The 375-nt window shown below is 61.3% G+C and overlaps 1 protein-coding gene across 1 annotated transcript in view; it reads right to left on the bottom strand.

The window, feature by feature from the left end:
• Nucleotides 1-375, bottom strand: part of EMH_0011610 (uncharacterized protein) — a gene marked incomplete at both ends in the record, with an annotated part of 12,233 nt that overhangs the window by 11,751 nt on the left and 107 nt on the right. Inside the window, one exon of the mRNA XM_013499331.1 lies at nucleotides 3-375. Within this exon, the coding sequence (XP_013354785.1) occupies nucleotides 3-375 (373 nt within the window). The remainder of the gene's footprint in view (nucleotides 1-2) is intronic.

The following is a 375-nucleotide window of genomic DNA, read 5'->3' as shown; positions in this document are numbered from 1 at the left end:
GCAGCAAAACCAGGAGACACACAAATCCACTTGCTGCTGCTGCCTTGCTGCTGCTGCTGCTGCTGCTGCTCTGCTGCTGCTGCTGCTGCTGCTGCTGCTGTTTCTGCCCCCGCAGCAGCAGCAGCAGCGGCTTCAGCAGACGCATGACCTGCCGGCCCTTCCGAAGATGCAAAAGCTGCTGCTGCTTCTGCTGCTGCTGCTGCTGCTGGTGACGGCAGCAGCAGCAGCAGCAAACCCAAAGAAGGGCTGTATAGGGCGCGGTTCTCTAAGAGCCCAGGCAGCAGCGTGCAGCGTATCCACTGCCAGTCTGCTGCTGCTGCTGCTGCTGCTGCTGTTGCTGTTGCTGCTGCTGCTGCTGCTGCTTCAGGAGGAAGG

Source organism: Eimeria mitis, genomic scaffold (assembly GCF_000499745.2).
Source record: "Eimeria mitis Houghton genomic scaffold, Emh_scaff422, whole genome shotgun sequence".
Taxonomy (NCBI): domain Eukaryota; phylum Apicomplexa; class Conoidasida; order Eucoccidiorida; family Eimeriidae; genus Eimeria; species Eimeria mitis.
This window is presented reverse-complemented; position numbering and strand designations above follow the sequence as displayed.